At 48.1% G+C, this 18,115-nt stretch overlaps 1 protein-coding gene across 1 annotated transcript in view; it reads left to right on the top strand.

Annotated features, from left to right (window-relative positions):
- Positions 1–728: 728 nt before the first annotated feature.
- parva (parvin alpha) overlaps positions 729–18,115 on the top strand; it is a 34,353-nt gene continuing 16,966 nt past the window's right edge. The window contains exon 1 of the mRNA XM_033038856.1: positions 729–975. Within this exon, the coding sequence (XP_032894747.1) occupies positions 843–975 (133 nt within the window). The 5' untranslated portion in view covers positions 729–842. The remainder of the gene's footprint in view (positions 976–18,115) is intronic.

Genomic DNA, 18,115 nt, shown 5'->3' with positions numbered 1-18,115 from the left:
AGAGAGAGAGAGAGAGAGAGTAACTTTCCACAATTCCCACTCTGGGACTGGAGCCCCTGGATTCCAGCAGGTTTCTGGAGATGTGTCGGAAGGAACTGCAGATGCTGGATGCTGGTTTAAAATGAAGATCAGACACACACAACAGCTGGATGGTTCAGGGGACTTGTGTTCTGGGGTACACAAAAATTCTGGAGAAACTCAGAGGGTGCAGCAGCATCTATGGAGCGAAGGAAATAGGCAACGTTTCATAGAAACATAGAAATTAGGTGCAGGAGTAGGCCATTCGGCCCTTCGAGCCTGCACCGCCATTCAATATGATCATGGCTGATCATCCAACTCAGTATCCCGTACCTGCCTTCTCTCCATACCCTCTGATCCCCTTAGCCACAAGGGCCACATCTAACTCCCTCTTAAATATAGCCAATGAACTGGCCTCGACTACCCTCTGTGGCAGAGAGTTCCAGAGATTCACCACTCTCTGTGTGAAAAAAGTTCTTCTCATCTCGGTTTTAAAGGATTTCCCCCTTATCCTTAAGCTGTGACCCCTTGTCCTGGACTTCCCCAACATCGGGAGCAATCTTCCTGCATCTAGCCTGTCCAACCCCTTAAGAAACCCTTCTTCAGACTGATGTTCTGGGCCCGGAGCTGAGATTGAGTGGGAGTGGGAGTGGCGTTTTGGAGACAGGCTCTCCCTGCAAGACTCACTGCCTTCCAATGCTGGAATTCGGAACTTGTTGCCAATTCCGTTTCCGTCCACACACTAACGTGTGTGTATCAGAGCTCAGCTCTCTTCCCTCCCTCCGGACCGGACCGGGCCAAGGCAAGGCAGTCACCGCCCGACCATGGCCAGCTCCCCACAGAAATCCCCTTCCACTCCCAAATCCCCCGTCCCCAAATCCCCCTCTTCCAGAAAAGACGAATCATTCCTGGGGAAACTCGGGGGGACTTTGGCCAGGAGGAAAAAAGCCAAAGAAGGTAAATTAAAGAACAGGATTTTCCGCGCGTTCTTGTCACCGAGGGCGAAATATTTCCTCTCGTCAGGTTGGGGGGGGAAAAAAAGTTTGCAAAAGTTTTCAAAACTCATCATGAGGTTAGTGTAAAGTTGTGAATCTTTAGTTGCTGCCGAAGACTTTACGCTGTGGCTGGGTGTAGCCAGACTCTGTGGAATGTTTTTCCGGTTATGTGTCTTACTCGCTGGCTTCGAAAGTTTTCTTGTGGTTCGGGTCGAAAGTTTTGCGAGTTGTTTTGCTGCGACTGATCAAAAGACTGGGGCGGTGGGAGGGGAGGGGAGGGGGAGTTGTCTGATTGTGGCTTCTGTGGAAGGTCTACTAGTCGTTTATCAAAGTGACTTTTCATAAAGTGAACGCTCAAAGTCTTTTTCTTCAGGGTGCTGAATTCTAAAACTAGCGGGCACAGGTTTAAGGTGAGGGTTTAGAGATACAGCGCGGAAACAGGCCCTTCGGCCCACCTAGTCCGCGCCGGCCAGTGATTACCCCCTCCCTAACACTAGCACTAAGGACAATTAACAATTTTTTTTCGAAGCCAATTAACCTACAAACCTGAAGATAGACACAAAATGCTGGAGTAACTCAGCGGGACAAGCAGCATCTCTGGAGGGAAGGAATGGGTGGAGTTTTGTGTTGAGACCCTTCTTCAGACTGGAGAAAGGGTCTCGACCCGAAACGTCACCCATTCCTCTCCAGAGATGCTGCCTGTCCCACTGAGTTACTCCAGCATTTTTTTCGTCCACCTTCGGTGTAAACCAGCATCTGCAGTTCATTCCAACACAAGCCACAAACCCACACGTCTTTGCAGTGTGGGAGGAAACCGGAGCACCTGGAGAAAACCCACGAGGTCGCAGGGAGAGCGTACAAACTCCTTACAGACAGCATCCATAGTCAGGATCGAACCCGGGTCTCTGGCGCTCAAGGCAGCAACTCTGCCACTGTGCCGCCCGCCCCAAGATGGGAGAGATTTAAGTCCTTGTTCACATGAAGCTTACAGGGTAATCGGTATACATACAGGAATGATGAAAGTGCTGGAGTAACTCAGCATATCAGGCGACATCTCTGGAGAACATAGATAGGTGATGATTCTGATCGGGGCCCTCTTCAGACTGATTGTGGGGAGGGGGAAAGCTGGGAGGGAGGAGAGGTTGGACAAAGCATGGCAGGTGGACACAGGCCAGAGAGTTTTTTTCTTTTCTTCTCCCCCTGTAATCAGTCTGAAGAAGGATCCCGACTTGAAAAGTCGCCCCCCCCCCGTGTTCTCCAGGGATGCTGCCCGACCCGTTGAGTTACTCCAGCACTTTTTGTGCCTTTCCTTGGATTGCTGGTGATGTGGAAGCCCAGGAACTTGAAGCTGTGGGCCATCTCTACAGCTGCTCCATCAATGAGGACATAAGATCAGGAGACATAGGGCCAGAATTCTACCATTCCTGACGTGGGTAATGCTTGAAACATCACTACCAATGCATCCACTCTCTCAACAGCTACATCTGACAAGGTGGTGTTCACCCTCTTGCTTCCTTGGCTCATTAAGGACTAGGTTGTTGTCCTGACACCGTGACACAAAGTTCTGGGTCTCTTTGGTGTACCTTGTCTCACCGTTGTTGATTTGGCCGACAATGGAGGTGTCATCAGCGAACTTGAGGTCCAGTAGTTCACTTCGAGATGGATTTCTCCTGCCATTTAATAATTGCAATCTGTCATACAGGTGCGACTCAGTGCTTAGTTTAGTTTAGCTGTACAGCGGGGAAGCAGGCCCTTTGGCCCAACCATTGTTATTGTACCTGCCTCATCTACTACCTCTGACACCTCGTACCACATACCCTCACCATGGCCTGGGGTAAATGTCCATAATAATAGCCCTGTGAAAACATCTTGCATTTCAATATAAATGCAAGTTTTGCATCCGGAACAAGTTGCGATGTTTAGAGTGGCAAAACAGAGTGTTTTTGGCACTATGAGGGCTATGAACACAGACCGGTGTAGTCTGAAATAGTCTTGACTGATTTGAGCCTTTCTTTGTGCCTTGTGTATCTTTAATGTTGGGGTTTGCTTTGGTTGAAGATGCTCTAATCAGATTTTCTAGAGAGTCAGGAGTCGAGAGTGTTTAAATGTCATAGACTTTGGAGATACAGTGTGGAAAACAGGTCCATTGGCCGCTCCGAGTCCGCACCGACCAGCGATCACCCCGTACACCTGCACGATCCCACACACTCGGGACAATTTACAATTTTACCAAAGCCGATTAACCTACAAACCTGTACGTCTTTGGAGTGTGGGAGGAAACTGGAGCACCCGGAGAAAACCCACGCATTCACACGGAAACTGTACAAACTCTATACAGACAACATCCGTAGTCAGGATCGAACTTGGCGCTGTAAGGCAGCAACTCTACCGCTGCACTACACTGCCGCTCTATTAATCACGATGATGAATATTATAAATGAATGACCGTTAATATCAGGTAACTGTAATAGTGCAAAACCGAGTCCGCAGTTCAAACAAAGACACAGTCCACTGGAGGATCGTAGTTGCTGCTGATAGTGTTGTGCAGTGTTCAAGAGCCTGATGGTTGCAGGGAAGAAGCTGTTCTTGAACCTGGTGGTTTTTGGGCTCCTGTACCTTCTCCCCGGTGTTAGTAGCAAGTTGAGAGCGTGGCCAGGGTGGTGTGGGTCGATGATGATGATATTGGCTGCCTTTTTGAAGCAGCACCTCCTGCAGATCCCATCGGTGGTGAGGAGGTCAGTACCTGTGATGGAGAAGTCCATCACCCTCTGTTGTCTCCTTCATTCCTGGCCGTTCGAGTTACCGAACCGAACCATGATGCTACCAGTCACTATGCTCACTGCCGTGCACATGTGTAGTAGGATAGAGTATTCGGCAACATACAACAAGTTAACAGAAACTTGTTGGAGGTGATGGGGGCGAGTGTGGTGGGGAGAATGTCCTTTGGTTCAGCAGGTAAGGCAGTCGGCAATAAAGTACAAGTTGAATTTTGCTTAATAAACACACTGCGGTGCAGTGACAGATGGAGCAGGAGTGAAATACACTGTTAAATATTTAATAATCAATAATATAATACTGTAGTACTACATAGCCACAATAGACAATAGGTACAGAAGTAGGCCATTTGAGCCAGCACCGCCATTCACTGTGATCATGATTGATCATCCACAATCAGTACCCCTTTCCTGCCTTCTCCCCATATCCCATGACTCCGCTATCTTTAATGGGTCTATCTAACTCTCTCTTGAAAGCATCCAGAGAATTGGCCTAAACTGCCTTCTGAGGCAAAGAATTCCACAGATTCACAACTCTCTGGGTGAAAAAGTTTTTCCTCATCTCTGTTCTAAATGGCCAACCCCTTATCCTTAAACTGTGGCTCCTGGTTCTGGATTCCGCCAACATCTGGAACGTAGTACAAAACCAAAGTCCACAGTGCAACCAAAGACACAGTCCACAGAAGGTCATAGTTGCTGAGGTTAGTGTTACACTGTGTTCAAGAGCCTGATGGTTGCTAAGAAGAATCTTGCTCCTGAATCTGGTGATAAGTGCTTGCAACCTAGTGTATCTTCTGCCCCTTGGGAGAGAGTAGCAGAGGGAATGACCGTGGTGAAAGAGATCCTTGATTATGTTGAAGATAGACACTAAGTGCTGGAGTTACTCAGTCGATCAGGCAGCATCTCTGGAGACGTTTCAGGTCTGGACCTTTCTTCAGACTCATTTATTTTTGATATTCCTTGATTACGTTGGCTGCTTTCCCAAGGCAGCGTAAATGGCAGTCTAAAGTGTAGATGGCGTCCGTGGTGGGGCGGCAGTTTTGTGCGATGGACTGGATTTGTGGCCACAACTCTGCAATTTCCTGCGGTCTTACACAGAGCTGTTGCCAAGCTGGGATGCATCCCGATAGGATGCCTTTATGGTGGATCTGTAGAAGTTGGTGAGGTTGATTGGAGATATGCTGCACTTCCTCAGCCTTCTGGGAATGTAGAGGTTTTTTGACAGTAGCGTCAATGTGTTTGAACCAGGCTAAACTGCTAGTGATATTTATTCTTTGGAACGTTAAATTTGACCCTCCACACCTCCACACCTCCGCACCATTGATACAGTTTGGAGTTCGTACTCCACCCAGCTTCTTGAAGTCCAATGATCAACTTTTTAGTTTAGTTGACATTGAGGCAAAGATCATTGCCCTGACTCCACGCTTCGAGCCTCTCTCTATCTCCTTCCTGCACTCCGTCTCGCCATTGTTTGAGATCCAGCTCAACACAGTGGTGTCATCTGCAAACTTATAGACGGAGGTAGAGCAGACTGTGGCCGCATCCATTGTTGGTGTATGGGGAGTATAGTGAGGGGCTGAGAACGCATCTTTGCACGGCACCTGTGGCGAAAGTTATCATGGAGGACATGTTGTCACCTATCTTCACTGATAGCGGTCCGTGGATCAGGAAGTCAAAGATGGAGTTGTAGAAGGGGGTGAGTCCTGGGTCCCGGAGTTTGGAGATGGGTTTGATGGGGAGTTTGGAGATGAGTTTGGATCTGTGGACGGGTCCTTGCTGGCTGGTGAAACCGTTAGGTGAGAGCAGTGGGCCTCTGTGCCAACGTGAGCTGCACACTGCGCTGAGTGATGCATCGAGCTGCAAGCTGGGTTGCATGCAGGAGACTGCACGGGGACCACACTGGGACAGAACAAGCCCGGTGCAGGTAGCCACTCGATGGAAGATGAGCTGCAGTATCTCTGATCTCTGCCAAGGAAGCAATTGGACAGTTTGCCTAATGTATAGGGCAGGCTTCGAGGGATATGGGCCAAACACTGGCAATGGGACTAGTGGAGATGGGAGATGTTGGTTGTGGGTACGTTGGGTTGAAGGGTCTGTTTCCACGTTGTATGAATCTGCCTTGAGTATCGTGTCCACTGTTTGTCCTCATCGAGCCCATCACTTCTTTAAACTTTATAATTATGCCCATGTCTACCACCTCCTCTGGGAGTACGTTCCATTTACCACCGCCCTCTGTGTGAAACAGATGCCCCTCTTCTCCTGTAAATCCTCCACCTCTCACCCTAAACCTCTGCCTTCTAGTTCTTGATACCCCTGACCTGGGAAAAAGAGTCTGTGCATCCACCCTATCTAATTCCTTCATGTTAGTGTTCACACGTTGGATGAGGTCAATGTCCAGCAGTCATGAGGAGACAGGAAGACCCCCGACACACTACTCTCAGCTGTCTTCATCGGTGTTAACATTGAACGTGGCACAGTACTGCACAGGAACTAATCTCTTCCGCCCGCAATATCTCTGCCTAACAAGCTAAACCAATCTCCTCTGTCAGTACGTAATCCATTCCCTGAATATACACGTGTTTATCTGAAAGCCTCAAACGCCACTATTGTACCTGTCTCTGCCACCAGCCCTGGCAGCGCGTCCCTGGCACTAAACAAAAATCTTATCGCACACATCTCCTTTAAAATGGGTCAAGCAGCATCTCTGGAGAAAAGAAATAGGTGACATCTAAGGAGTAGGTGCCTAAGGAATTTTGTGTCTTCCGTGTAAAAAAACGTCTGCAGTTCCTTCTTACACATCTCCTTTAAACCTTGCTCCTTTCATCTTCAAGCTCTGCCCTCCAGTTTATTTCCGTGAGAGGAAAAGGTTCTGACTGTCTATCCGAGACATCTCATTATTTTATATACTTCTATAAGGTCTCCCCCCAGCCTCCGATGCTCCAGAGGGAACCGGCTTTGTAAAAATGTGAGCTCTGCCACTTGCTCTGTCTTCCTTTATGCTCTGAAGCCTTGTGAGGTAATTTGTCCTTTTATGGTTGAAAGTTGTGGATATTGAACAGAGATTTAACTCCCCAGGCAGGGAGCGTTCACTTCTGTTGCTGTTCAGTCCTAATAAGGCCTCGGTGACATCAGCTCCTGCCCTTGGCTCCCTCTTCAAACTGGAATTGAAAGTTCAGCTGGCAATCCAGAGGGAGGCCAAAGCAATGGAACTAGCAAAGTAAATCGTAGCAACTTGGGTTCAGAGAGATGCAGATGCCGGAGACTTGTGCACGACACAGTGCTGACGGAATTTGAGTCTGAAGACGGCTCTTGGACCCGAACGGTTACCCATTCCTTCTCTCCAGAGATGCTGCCTGTCCCGCTGAGTTACTCCAGCGTTTTGTGTCTATCTTCAGTGCAAACCAGTGTCTGCAGCTCCTTCCTACACAGTGCTGTTCTAACTCAGTAGGTTATAGAGACAGGACCTTTGGCCCTGTCAATGAAAACGCCCCATCTACACTAGTCCCACCTGCCCCCATCCCTCTAAACCTTTCCCATCGATGTACCTTTCCAATTGTCCCTTAGATGCTGTTGTAGTATTAATGATAGTAATCCCTTCTTCAGACTGATTGGAGCAGGAGGGAAAGTTTGTCCCACTCCCACCTCTCTTTCAGCTTACTCCAATCAGTGTAAATAAAAGTCCCGACCAGAAACGTCACCTGTCCATTCCCTGCAGGGATGCAACATGAGTTCAGTCTTTGTTGAGAGGTAACAGATCCTAACAGTGGTGTTCTGTTAATTGGGCTACACTCAATTGGCTGCCCTCCAACTTCAGGAACAATGTACATGAACATGTCCCTGGAGTATTAAGTGCACTGATCCCGGGTTTCTGGGAGATTGCTGTAAACCTAGGGATTATAGACACTAGACAATTGACAATAGGTGCAGGAGTAGGCCATTCGGCCCTTCGAGCCAGCACCGCCATTCAATATGATCTGCCTTCTCCCCATATCCCCTGACTCCGCTATCTTTAAGAGCCCTATCTAGCTCTCTCTTGAAAGTATCCAGAGAACCGGCCTCCACCGCCCTCTGCGGCAGAGAATTCCACAGACTCACAACTCTCTGTGAGAAAAAACTGTTTCCTCGTCTCGGCTTACCCCTTATTCTTAAACTGTGGCCCCTGCTTCTGGACCAGGGTTTATTTACAAAGTGTATTTACAATGTTATTTGCAGGTTTTGGGATTTTCAGCTGGGAAGGGCGGAGAGAAGATTTACAAGATTGTTGCCAGTACTCAAGGGCGTGAGCCATAGGGAGAGGTTGGACAGGCTAGGATTTTAGACACAAAATCTGGAGTAACTCAGCGGGACAGGCAGTATCTGCGGAGAGAAGGAATGGCTTTTATTTTAATGGGCTAGGATTTTATTCCTAGGAGCGCAGGAGACAGAGGAGCGTTTAGTTTGGTTTAGTTTAGTTTAGAGATACAGCGCGGAAACAGGATTCTCAACCCACCGAGTCCACGCCGACCAGCGGTCCCCGTACACCAACACTATCCTACACACACTAGGGACAATTTACGATTATACCAAGCCAATTAGCCTACAAACCTGTACGCCTTTGGAGTGTGGGAGAAAACCGATCGCAGGGAAAACATACAATCTCCGTACAGACTAAACCCATGGTCAGGATTGAACCCGAGTCTCTGGCGCCCTAAGGCAGCACCTCTACTCAGTCTTCAAAAGTTTACTTTCTTTGAAGATTAAATCTTCTGTATCTGCACGAGCTTCTGAATCTCTAAACTAAACTAAAGATCACATGCATCTTACGAGCTGTCTGTATGGACTTTGTACATTCTCCCCGTGATCTGCGCTACTATCTTATCTCCAGGATATCCGGTTTCCTCCCACACTCCAAACACGTACAGGTTTGTAGGTTAATTGGCTTGGCATAATTGTAAATGTGCGTGGATCACTGGTCAGCGCAGATTCAGTGGGCCGAAGGGCCTGTTTCCTCACTGTATCCCTAAACACTGTAAACACTGCCGAGTCCATCATCGGCTCTGACCTCCCAACCATCGAGGGGATCTATCGCAGTCGCTGCCTCAAAAAGGCTGCCAGCACCATCAAGGACCCACACCATCCTGGCCACACACTCATCTCTCCGCTGCCATCAGGTAGAAGGTACAGGAGCCTGAAATCTGCAACATCCAGGTTCAGGAACAGCTGCTTCCCCACAGCCATCAGACTATTAAACACAACTTCAAACAAACTCTGAACTATAACAGCCTATTGCACTTTATCGGTTTATTTATGTGTGTATATATGTATTCTATGGTATATGGACACACTGATCTGTTCTGCATTTATGCCTAAAATATTCTGTTGTGCTGCAGCAAGCAAGAATGTCATTGTCCTATCGGGGACACATGACAATAAACTTTCTTGACTTGACTTGACTCTTGAACTAACATATACTAAACTAAAGCACCTTATATTTTACTTGAGCAGCTTACAACCAAGTGATATGAATATTGATTTCTCTAATTTCAAACAACCCTTACATTCCCTCTGACTCCATCCCTCCCCCACCTTGGTCGTCCAACTAGTTTCACTGTTCATGTTCCTTCATTATCGTCTCATCCACAGACAACAATGAACCATTGTGGGCTCCAGATTTCCTGGTTTATCGGTGCCAGCTCTGTTTTGTTTTGTTCTGTGCCTTTTCATTCCTCCTATTTTCCCCCTCCCCTGACTCTCAGTCTGAAGAAGTGTCTCAACCCGAAACGTCACCTATTCCTTTTCTTCGGAGATGCTTCCTGACCCGCTGAGTTACTCCAGCACTTTGCGTCCATGTTCGGTGTAAACCAGCATCTGCAGTTCCGTCCGACGTATTTAACACACTTCACTTTGCGGTAAACTCCATTCAACATAATAGGCAAAGTTCTATTTAACATTGCGAGGAGCCCCTCTCCACTCCACCTTCCCCCCCCCCACCCCCCACATCTCCTCTGTTCGTTTGAGGACTGAGCTCTCAACACTATTATTGGTGACGCAGTGGTGGAGTTACAGCGCCACGGACCCGGATTCGATCCTGACTACTCTACTGGTGCTGTCTGTATGGAGTTTGCACGTTCCCCTGGTGACCGCGTGGGTTTTCTCCGGGTGCTTCACTTTCCTTCTATAATTCCAAAGACGTGCAGGTTTGTAAGTTAATTGACCGCTATAAATTGTCCTTGGTGTGTAGGGTCATAGAACTAGTGGGAATGGGCGATCGATGCTCAGCACTGGCTCGTTGGGCCGAAGGGCCTGTTTCCATGCTGTAAACTAAACTAAACTCTGTCCCAGTCTGGGTTTCCCATCGACACATGGCCGTATGGGATAAGGGGAAAAATGGATACGTTCCACAGTTGACCCCCATTGAGTTGAGCCCTTTGACAACAGCCCTCCCGCCTCCTGTCTCCTCACTTGTGTGTGATGTGTGCTGCTCTTTGTCAGTAGCCCAGGTCCAGAGTGGATGGATGCCTTCTCATGTGTGGGGACATCAGTAATCAGATCTCAGTCCCCGCTCAGGCTGTTGGGCGAGCAGGCGAATGTTATTGTTCAGCGGGCATTGCGTCTGAAAGGCCGAAGCTAGGTAACCTTGACAACGTAATTGAATTTAGTTGGAGCAATGCTGGGGGATGTTTTGGAGATACAGCTGTACATCAGCGGATTTCATTTCCATACAAAATATAATACATGATATGAAACAGCACAGTGGCGCAGCTGGTAGAGCTGCTGCCTCACAGCGCCAGAGACCTGGAGTCAGTCCTGACCCTGAGTGCTGCCTGTGTGAAGTTTGCACATTCTCCCTGTGACCATGTGGGTTTCCTCCAGGTACTCTGGTTTCTTCCCACAGCCCAAAGACGTGCAGGTCTGTCGGCTAATTGGCATCGGTATATTGCCCAGAATGTGTAGTGAGTGGATGAGAAAGTGGGATAACATAAGTACTAGTGTGGATGGGTGACTGAAGGTTGGCGTGGGCTGAAGGGCCTGTTTCAATAGTGTATCTTTAAACCTGCCATCAACCTTCTAACTGTTCCTTGTCCTTTACTTGGAACTCTTTATGTGGAACATAGAACAGGACATCACAGGAACAAGTCCTTTGGCCTTCTCAGTTAGTCTAATGCCTGTCATTGGGAAATGTTGGATCTATTATTACGGGGGTAACAGCAGGGATATTTAGAAATTCCTAAGACGATGAAGCTGAGAGAACATGGTTTTGTGAAAGGGAAATTGTGAATGACAAATTTACCGAGTTCACTGAGGATCTAACAAACAGGGTGGACAAAGGAGAACCAGCAAATGTGATATATTTGGAGTTCCAGAAGGTGCCACATAAAAGATTACTGCACAAGGTACGAACACAGAGGATCGCTGAAAATATATTGGCATAGGCAGAAGTTTAGTTAACTAATAGAAAATAGTTAGGGAAAAGTTGGTATTGGCTTATTATCATCAAGTTCAAGTGAATTTATTGTCATGTGTCCCTGTATAGGACAATGAAATTCTTGCTTTGCTTCAGCACACAGAACATAGTAGGCAAAACAGATAAGTGTGTCCATATACCATAATATAAAAATATACACACATGAATAAATAAACTGATGAAGTGCAAATAACAGAAAATGGGTTATTAATAATCAGAGTTTTGTCCGAGCCAGGTTTAATAGCCTGATGGCTGTGGGGAAGTAGCTATTCATGAACCTGAATTATGTTTGTTTGCCTACTGTTCACTTAAATCAATCACGAAATGTTATCCATTCCTTGTCTCCAGAGATGCAGCCTGTCCCACTGAGTTACTCCAGCATTTTGTGTCTATCCAAATCAAATCATACCATACACGTGGATAATCAAGTTGTACACAAGTACAACAGGAAGTGCCAAGAGGAAGTGCCAAAGTGCGGCAGTATTATAGCGGTACAGTTACTGAGAAAGTACAGATAAAAAAAAGTGCAAGGGCTGTGATGAGTTTGGTTGGAAGATCGTCACTACAGTATAGCTGCAGTGAGAGATCCTTTCAGCGTGGGACTGGGGTCGGACGATTAACGTGGTCAACAGTTGGAAGCTCTGCTCAGCCTTGTGGAACAAGCAAAAACCGTTCACCTTGTCTGCCTTTGGTTTCCTCACTTGAGATGGGCATAAGAGTGTAAGATGGTGTGCTGAAGAACAGCGGTAATTTGTCACCAAGGCCCTGGAGCCAATACATAGATCGCTAATCCAACAACAGCGGAACAGAAGATAGACACAAAATGCTGGAGTAACTCAGCGGGTCAGGCAGCATCTCTGGAGAAAATGAATAGGTGACATTTCGGGTCGAGACCCTTCCTCAGACAGAGAGTCAGGGGAGAGGGAAACTAGAGGTATGTAGAGGTACAGAGTAGACTGAAGCCGGAGATCAGGAGGGATCACAGAGGGGGAGCGGCGAGAGAGGGTGTAGCTGAACCCTCGTCGGAGAGAGGAGGAGAACTTCTTTAAAGTCGGCGCACCTTGAGATTTGGCAGTGGAGCAGCCAAAATATCTTGGAAGGAACGGCAAATGCTGATTTACACCGAAGATAGACACAAAATGCTGGAGGACAAGAAAAAACTCAAAGTGCTGGAATAACTCAGCAGGTCAGGCAGTATCCCTGGAGAACATGGATAGGTGACGTTTTGGGTCGGGCCCCTTTTGCAGACCTCTGACGAAGAATCGTGACCTGGAATGTTCTCCTGGGATGGTGCCTGACCCGCTGAGTTACTCCAGCACTTTGTGTCGTTTTTTTGTTGTAAACCAGCATCTGCAGTTTCTGGTTTCAAAGGTAAAACTGGGTATGGTCATTGTCATGTGGCCGTTTGTGAGATCTTGCTGTGCATATTTCATGTTGAGCAACAGGGATGACACTTTGTAAAGACCTTCTCGCGAGCTTTATGATGTGTGAAGCTGCGAAAGCGCAAGAGAATTTACAAGCACTTTTGAAAACAGGGATCGTTCGGAGGAGATTGGTAGAAGTGGTCAAGACTGTGAGGGCTTACTTTAGAGTATAGCCCCTGTCCCACTTAGGAGACCTAAACAGCAACCTCTGGTGACCTTGCCCGCCACCCAAGGTTTCCATGAGGTCACAGGAGGTTTTGGCCACTCTCCCTAATGGTCGAAAGTGGTTTCCGCGTGGTCGAGGCTTCATCTAAGTTGCTGCTATTTTTTCATCATGATTAAAACCGGCCTCGACTAAATAATAGGTTGCCGTTTTAAAAACCGATACTTTTTTAGTCGCAATTCTAGTCGAAGCCGGTTTTCTCCATAGTTGAGGAAGGTTTTCAACATGTGCGTGGGAGGTGGTAGGAGGTTGCAGGTCACCTCGACCTTGATTTTTTTTTGGGTGGCGGGCAAGGTCACCAGAGGTTGCTGTTTAGGTCTCCTAAATGGGATAGGGGCTTTAGAGTACAGGGTGGAAAGAAGACCCTCATTGCACAACATGCTACCCAATCTTAGCACCAAACGCTGATGGACTTTGTTTGGTTTGCACTATGTACTTTATTTGGTTTGCATTATTATGGTCTCCTTACCTAGTATTGCTGACAATTCCCTGTCCTATTGATTGCTGTATGTTTGTTCGTTGTGCCTGCATGGCGGCTGCAAGTAAGAATTTTGTTGTTCAGTTCCTGATGACAATAAAATTGACGTTGGCACAGCGGTAGAGCTGCACCAGAGACCCAGGTTCGGTCCTGACTACGGGTGCTGTCTGTACGGAGTTTGTGACCGCCTGGGTTTTCTCCTGGCGCACCGGTTTCCTCCCACACTCCAAAGACGTGCAGATTTGTAGGTTAATTGGCTTCTGTGAATTGTCCCTAGTGTGTAGGATAATGCTAGTGCACGGGGTGATCGCTGGTCGTCTCGGTGGGCCAATGGGCCCGTTGCCAATGCTGTATCTCTGAACTAAACTAAACTATAAATACTCTTTGACTCTTGGCGACTCCTGCATTGTTTGGCCCAGCTACCGTCTACCGTCGGCCCAAACAAGCAGCCTCGCCCGATGCTTCCTGGCTCTCTGAATCCCAGAGACTCAGTGTGTTGCGCTAAACTATCCATCCATCCTCGTCTGAGGAAAGTGCGGCCACGAGCCAGCATAGTGAAGGTCCCGATCGATGTGGCGTGGGCGTGAGGGACGGGAAGCTACTCTCTGCGATGTTACCCAGGACTAACTCTGCCGAAGCTGCGATGAGAACTCCTGTCTCCCAATTTTGTACATTAAACATGAATCACCAGCCGTTCTCTGATGTTGTTAAGTGTGGATTATTGAGTTTGAGAGCGAGGGGTTGTGAGCGAATTGGTCGCTAGATTGGTCTGTATCATCTCCATCAATTAAATGTGTAATGACTCGTGTCAGGGCAGTTGCCGAGTTCAAAGTAATGGGATTAGACCCTCTCGCTGTTTTATGGCATCTGTTTAAAAGCAAGTAAGAGCTCCTGTAGCAGATAGTCACAGAGTTGTACAGCACAGAAACTGGTCCTTATGGGCCGGTCCCACATAGGTGACTTTCTAGGCGACTACAGGAGGCTATGCAGTCGCCACATGGTCGCCAGTGGTCACCGGGGTGTCGCCTGTATGGTCGTGAGTTGCCTCCTCAGGCGACCTGCTATGACTATGACAGTCGACGGAAGTCGCCCAAGTGGGACAGGCCCATTACTCATTAACAGGGGCGGCACAGTGGCGTAGCGGTAGAGCTGCTGCCTTACAGTGCCAGAGGCCCAGGTTCGATCCTGACTACGGGGTGCTGTCTGTACGGAGTTTGTACTACCTCCCTGTGACCGCGTGGGTTTTCTTCGGGTGCTCCGGTTTCCCCACACACTCCAAAGATGTACAGGTTTGTAGGTTAATTGGCTTCGGTAAAATTGTAAGTTGTTCCTAGTGTGTATGAATGTTAGTGCATCTGGTGATCACTCGTCGGCGCAGACTAGATGGGCCGAAGGGCCTGTTTCCGCGCTGTGTTTCGACCGACTAACGTCTAAATCAATCTGAAGAAGGGTCCTGACCAGAAACATCATCTGTCCAATTTCCTCCGCATTTGCTGCCTGACCTGCTGAGTTCCTCCGGCAGTTTGTCTTTTATTTTAGATTCCAGCATCTGCAGTTTCTTGTGTCTCTATGTCAGGACGCGTCATTGACTACATCTTGGCTTCAATACCATGATGCTAAATATTCTCATCCATAATCATCTGGGCCTTAGCCTTGGGCCCTCCATAGGCAACTGGCTTTGGGACTACTTGACCGGCCAAGCTGCCAGTTAGAATTGGCCGTAACATATCCTCCCGCCTCAAACTCAATACTTGTGATGATGATGATGCTTTATTGTCACATGTACCTAGGTACAGTAAAATTCTTGGTTTTGCATACAACCCAGTAAAATTATACTGCAGGTAAGCATAATCATTAATAAGTGAAAAGGTGCAACGATTGTAGTGTTATAGTAGACTTCACCGAGAGAGCACTCAAGTAGTTGTTTCTAGCACCCACAAAGGTTCAAAGGTTCTTCAGAGTGCAGTCTTACCTTGGCCTCAAAGACCCGTTGCCCTGGCAACACCGATCCTCTCCTCCCTCCGCCACCATTTTGAAAACGTTCCTTTGTCCAGCGTCCGCCACCGTTACTGGCTCCCGCCACCCTCCCAGTCTTCAGGATCAAGCAGGGGCACAAGCCTCGAATGACTCCAGGTGGGATTCTGTTGATGTGTGGCTGTGGCTCGCCGGGAACTTCGGCTGCCCATGCATGACTCACTGGTAATTCAGGGTGCCCCTCAGGGTTGTGTGCTCAACTTCCTGTATACCCATGACTGTGTGGCCAGGTACAATGCCAACTCGATCTTTTCATCAATTATACCGTTGTAGTCACCTAGATCTACAACGACAATGAGACAAAGTACGAGGAAGAGATCGAGAACCTGTGTCATGGTTCAACAATCTAGACCTTGACATCAGCAAGAGATGGCTGTAGAAACATGATGCTGGTTTACAAAAGAAGACACAAGATGCTGGAATAACTCAGCAGGTCAGGCAGCATCTCTGGAGAACCTGGATGAATGATGTTTCAGGTTGGGACTCTTGGCTGATTGATTGTGGTGGTGGTGGTGGGGGGAAGAAAACTGGAACGGAGGAGGGCAGGACAAAGCCTGGCAAGTGATAGGTGGATACAGGTGAGAGGGATGTTGGATTGGCAGGCGGTTAGACAAAGTCCAGAGATGAAAAGACTGAAGGTGTGAGATAAGGACAGAAGAGTTGCAAGTTGTGAAACAAGAGGAAGGAATAGAGGTGGGAGAAGAAATAGGTGCAAGTCCAGGTGGGGCACAGGGTGGGGGGGGTGTAAGTTGCCTAAAATTTGGGAATTCAATGTTCATACCGTTGGGGTGTAAGCTGCCCAAGTGGAATATCAGGGTGCTGTTCCTCCAGTTTGCATGTGGCCTCACTCTGGCAATGGAGGTGGCCCAGGACTAGGGTTTCCAACTGTCCCGTATTAGCCGGGACATCTCGTATTTTGGGCTAAATTGGTTTGTCCCGTACGGGACCGCCCTTGTCCCGTATTTGACTGCTACTACTGGGTCGAGGGGGCTCTCGGGTTCCGGCCCCGCCTCACCCATCCTGACGTAGTGCATCCCATGGAGTGCAGCAGCAGCGCCTCGCCCGTGGCCCCGTCGGTCGGCAGCCCGGCCAGCTGTCTGACCTTCGGACCTTCGCTTACCGCCGACACCACCACCCATCTTTTTCTCATGGCCGATCATCGGTTCATGAGTTGGACGGGGTGCCGGACTTTGCGTGCAATGTCACGCGCGGGCCGAAACTCCTCAGCTGGCCTGCCGGCTGGGCTTTGCGTGCAGTCCAGCACACAGGCAAACTCATCATTCACCCAGCCTCGGCCGAGTCGGTGAATGAATTGCCGTTGGGAATTTGTCCCGTATTTTGACCTTTTGTCCCTTATGTGGGAGAGAGAAAACTGGCAACCCTACCCAGGACAGAAAAGTCAGCTTGGGAATAGGAAGGGGAATTTACATGGTTGGCGACTGGGAGATTCAGCCGGCCTTGATAGACCAAGCGCAAGTGTTTGGTGAAACGGTCACCGAGTCTACGCTTGTTCTCACTGATGTAAAGGAGGCCATATCGGGAAGGAGGATGCAGTGGATGAAGTTAGGGAGGTGTGTGTGAACATCTGTCAAGAAAATAAATCAGGAAACATTTACAAGGATATTGCCAGGATTTGAGGAACTGAATTATAGGGAGAGATTGGGCAGGTTAAGACTTTATTCCTTGGATTGTAGGAGACTAAGGGCTGACCTTATCGAGGTGCATACTGTCGTTGTGTCCTTGTGCAAGACACTTCACCCACCTTTGCCTGTGTGTGAGTGATTGGTGGTGGTCGGAGGGGCCGTAGGCGCAGATTAGCAGCCACGCTTCCGTCAGTCTGCCCCAGGGCAGCTGTGGCTACAGAAGTAGCTCACCACCACCGAGTGTGACTGAGGAATGTATGAATAATGCGATGTAAAGCGCCTTGAGTATTCTAGAAAGGCGCTATATAAATCCCATCCATTATTATTATTATTATTATAAAATCATGAGGGGACTAGATCGGGTGAATGCACAGTCTTTTTCTCAGAGTAAAGGAATCAAGAACAAGAAGACATAGGCTTAAGGCGAGAGGGGAAAGATTCATTTGGAATCTGAGGGGCAAATTTTTCACGCATATGGTGGTGGGTATATGGAACAAGCTGCCAGAGGAAGTAGTTGAGGCAGGTACAATAACAAGATATAATAGACATTTGGACAGGTACCTGGATAGGAAAGGTTTCAAGGGATATGGGCGGATGAGACTGGTGTAGAAAGTCAATGTGGTCCGCATGGACGAGTTGGGCTGAAGAGCCTGTATCTAACTGTCACTGTGTGTCATGTTGTTACTTGTGGGCGGAGCACCAAGGCAAATTCCTTGTATGTGAATACTTGGCCAATAAACTTACTTACAGTACTTACTTACTTGACTATATGACTCTATGACTGGGCAGGAAGAAATTCTTCTACTCCTCTGTATGTCCGTGTGTCTGTGTATGTACGTGTGTGTATGTGTATATGTCCGTTTGTATGTAGGTCCGTGTGTCTGTGTATGTACATGTGTGTATGTGTGTAGGTCCATGTGTCTGTATGTACATGTGTGTATGTGTGTAGGTCCGTGTGTCTGTGCATAGGTCCGTGTGTCTGTGTATGTACGTGTGTGTATGTGTGTAGTTCCGTGTGTCTGTGTATGTACGTGTGTGTATGTGTATGTCCGTTTGTGTGTATGTCCGTGTGTCTGTGTATG

This window comes from Amblyraja radiata, chromosome 20 (genome assembly GCF_010909765.2).
Source record: "Amblyraja radiata isolate CabotCenter1 chromosome 20, sAmbRad1.1.pri, whole genome shotgun sequence".
In the NCBI taxonomy this organism is placed as follows: Eukaryota; Metazoa; Chordata; class Chondrichthyes; order Rajiformes; family Rajidae; genus Amblyraja; species Amblyraja radiata.
The sequence above is the reverse complement of the archived record's forward strand: the minus strand, read 5'-3'. Positions and strand labels throughout refer to the sequence as shown.